This window comes from Morone saxatilis, unplaced genomic scaffold, assembly GCF_004916995.1.
Source record: "Morone saxatilis isolate NCDOM2014 unplaced genomic scaffold, NCSU_SB_2.0 Contig16, whole genome shotgun sequence".
Lineage (NCBI taxonomy): Eukaryota > Metazoa > Chordata > Actinopteri > Moronidae > Morone > Morone saxatilis.
In genome coordinates this window covers 4,542,296-4,545,361 of record NW_023339718.1, presented here as the reverse complement: position 1 = coordinate 4,545,361, position 3,066 = coordinate 4,542,296, and the positions used below count along the sequence as shown (strand labels likewise).

General features: G+C 45.1%; 1 protein-coding gene across 6 annotated transcripts in view; it reads right to left on the bottom strand.

Moving 5' to 3' along the window:
• The window catches only part of ncor2 (nuclear receptor corepressor 2), a gene marked incomplete at both ends in the record, with an annotated part of 104,538 nt that overhangs the window by 33,427 nt on the left and 68,045 nt on the right, over positions 1-3,066 (bottom strand). For all 6 annotated transcript variants that reach the window (XM_035658165.1, XM_035658171.1, XM_035658170.1 and 3 more), the window contains 1 exon segment: positions 1,420-1,580. In XM_035658165.1, coding sequence (XP_035514058.1) covers positions 1,420-1,580 — 161 coding nt within the window.

Sequence of the window (3,066 nt, the reverse complement as noted above, 5' to 3'; positions counted from 1 at the left end):
TGTGTGTGTGTGGTGGGGGGGGGAGTGGGCAGTTGTCACAAAGTCAGTTGGGGAGTGACTGACAAGAGGAAAGGAAGGAGAGAGAGAAATTAGAGAAGAAAAAAAAAGAATACGAGGGTGGGGGGCAGGGTAGCTTGTGCTGCTTGCCAGTGAGGCACTGCAGCGTGGGTCGCTAGGGACTGTTTGTTTTAGATGGAGGAAGCAGGAAATCCAAGGAGAGAAGTCAGTTAATGATTATAGACATAACAACTGGCTTCTTTCCCTGCGCAGGCCATAAGCCAGGTCGACCCTGGCCCTGCCTGGCATACGGCGGAGCGGGGGACTGTGCTTGTGTCCTCTGCGTGGACCTGTGAAGGACACACTGTGCCGGCTAGCACTGGCCCAACAGTGGCGGAGGGGCGGCAGCAGGGGTGGGGGAGCTGCTGATGAGAGCCCCTACAGCCCAAATCACCTGGGGATTCCCTGTGACTAAACCTGTGCTGCAGGAGCGACTGCAGCATATACACACACAACTGCTGAAACATCAAAATTCTCTGATAGCCTGCAGAAAAGTGTTAGTGTGTGCACGGCTGACTTACCATCTGTGAGGAAACAAAGAGCTAAGCGGTGGGACACTGCTGACACACTGAGTATTTTGTCCTTAAATAATACTTTGGTCTTTTGCCAATGGATGGAATTTAAACGACATATCTCACACAGCCACTATTTTTCTCTGTTTTGATTCTTTATGAGTGGCACTTGGGCAAAAAAAGTTTAACTGAATGTGAACGAAGACAAAAGGAACAACAGTGCACTCTTGTGGTGTGGCACAGGAGGCCACAACTAGACCAAAGGTGACAGAGTCAATCTTACATGATGGTAGTGAAATACTTATCTGTACTATATTGTCTAATTGATCCTGACAGGTGCAAAGTATTTTGTCCTACACTGCTGGTTTTAGAAGTGTCCTTATTATGATGAATATGAAATATAGTGTATTGTGATGTCTGTGTGCTATATACACACAATAGGCTGATATATCACAGTCCTGCATTAGAAAAGTAAGCACAACCAAAGAGCTAACAGAAAAGAAAACACTGAATTTCTCAAGAAAGAAGCCTTTTAAGTCGGTAAGATGATTAGAAATTAAATAAAATTACATAATGCAGACAGAGAATTGAATAAAAAGTTTCTAAAAATATCAAGAACTTGATCAATATTCACAGGAAATAAATCTGTTTTATACAAACTTCCTTCAGATAGTGTGTTCATTTGTGTTTCTAAGTTGTTCTCTACTGTGACTGTTATGCCTTGAATATAATATGAATTATAAATTCAGTATGTGATTTAGTTAGGGGTCGGCAATTTAGTCAGTGATAGAAAAGGGGAAAACAGAGGAGCCAACTGGCACTAATTTGGTGCAGTGCAGCTGAGACTGACCAAGCTCATTGTTGAGTGGCGGTGTGGTGGTCTCCTCCACTTCACTGGTCATAGAGCGGGTGATGCGGCCCTTGCGGCGGCCCTGGCTGTTGGCTGTGCGGCGACCCTTGAAAGCCACAGTGGGCTCTTTGTCCTCTGCATCTTCTCCAGAGGTGTCATCCCTGTGTTTGAGAAATGTCAACAGTCAGCACGAGACACACATGTAATGGGTCACTGAGTCAAAGCACGATACAGAGGCAGCGTTGTAGGACACGTAATAATCATTTAGACAACAAAGATGTGCTGTTTTTATTGTGTTTTATTGCCAAACACGAGAACTTTCTCAATCATACTGTGTTTTACTGCTGAAGATCAGACTGAACGCAAAAAGCACCTGATACAAGCAAGAACTGCAGATGGCACAGATCATCAGCAGAACATGTTGATGATCATATTTAGACCAAAATCAGGCGTTTCTGCTATTAGCCGAGGGTTGTCACCACCGCTCCCTCTCTTTATTCACTCTCTAGGTCATTCAAACACAGCTGCCCTCTTTCTCTCTTTTCCTGAAAATGGCCACAAACCAAAGGAAGCTTCTTGGTCTCGCTATTTTGTAGCACGGACTGGAAGCCTGAGTACACACACTAAACCAAGCAAGAACTTTGATCTGAAAAAGATAGTTGGTCACAGATTCAGGCTGTCACCCACTGAATATAAAGCTGCTATAAACATGCTGATCTAAATTAAATGTGATATAATTCCTGAACTGTTCCTATGCTGACGTAAATGTACACACCATTAAATTAAATCCAAAAGTTGACACCTGAACCTCACTCATTGTTTCATTTCAACCCAATGTGCTGAAGAGCAACAAACGAGTGTATGGAGATCTCACTAGTGAAATAAAAGCAATACAATTTTCTGAGAAGCAAATGTGGGCCATGCTGCTATTCAGTCAGTCCCAAAAAATAAATTCAAACTTGCATCCATCACCATCACGTCCCTCAAGCTGCTTGGCTTCTACACTGCCACAAACCTGGGCACAGACTTGACCGTCTGCATGAAGACAGACGACTGGACAATGCTGCACACTGAAACACACACTTGGAAAAACCGAATGTGCACGTGTATACAGACACTTGCTTTTTTCCTTCTTTTTTCACCAAGATAATTTATCGAGTGTCAGCACAATGGCATGCCAGGAGACAGCCACTGAGTTTGAACCCGCTGCACCTCCATTCATCTTCCCACAGCTCCATTAATCTTGCTGAGGGGAGTCGGTTGCACCCTAAATATAGGCGAGCCAGCTGTGCCAGGGACAGGCGGGCAGTAGGGTGTGCTGGGAGTCACGGAGTCCCCTGGCCTCGCAGAGGCAGTACGCAATGCTTCATCATCATCTTCCAGTCCGACACAACTGCTAATAAATATGACCCGCTATTACTTGAAACCACTGTAGTGTACAGCCTCAGCTGACATCATAATATAATGCATGAATACAGACACAGACCGCTGTATTCATCTATTAATTTTCCGGCACCAGAAAGCAGTGATATTCCATCTGTTGTTTTGCATCCTTTGCTGGCACTGTGCCTGAAAACACCTCCTTCTCCTCCTCCACCGCTGCACCCACCCGCACACACGCGCACGCACACACACACACGCGCACGC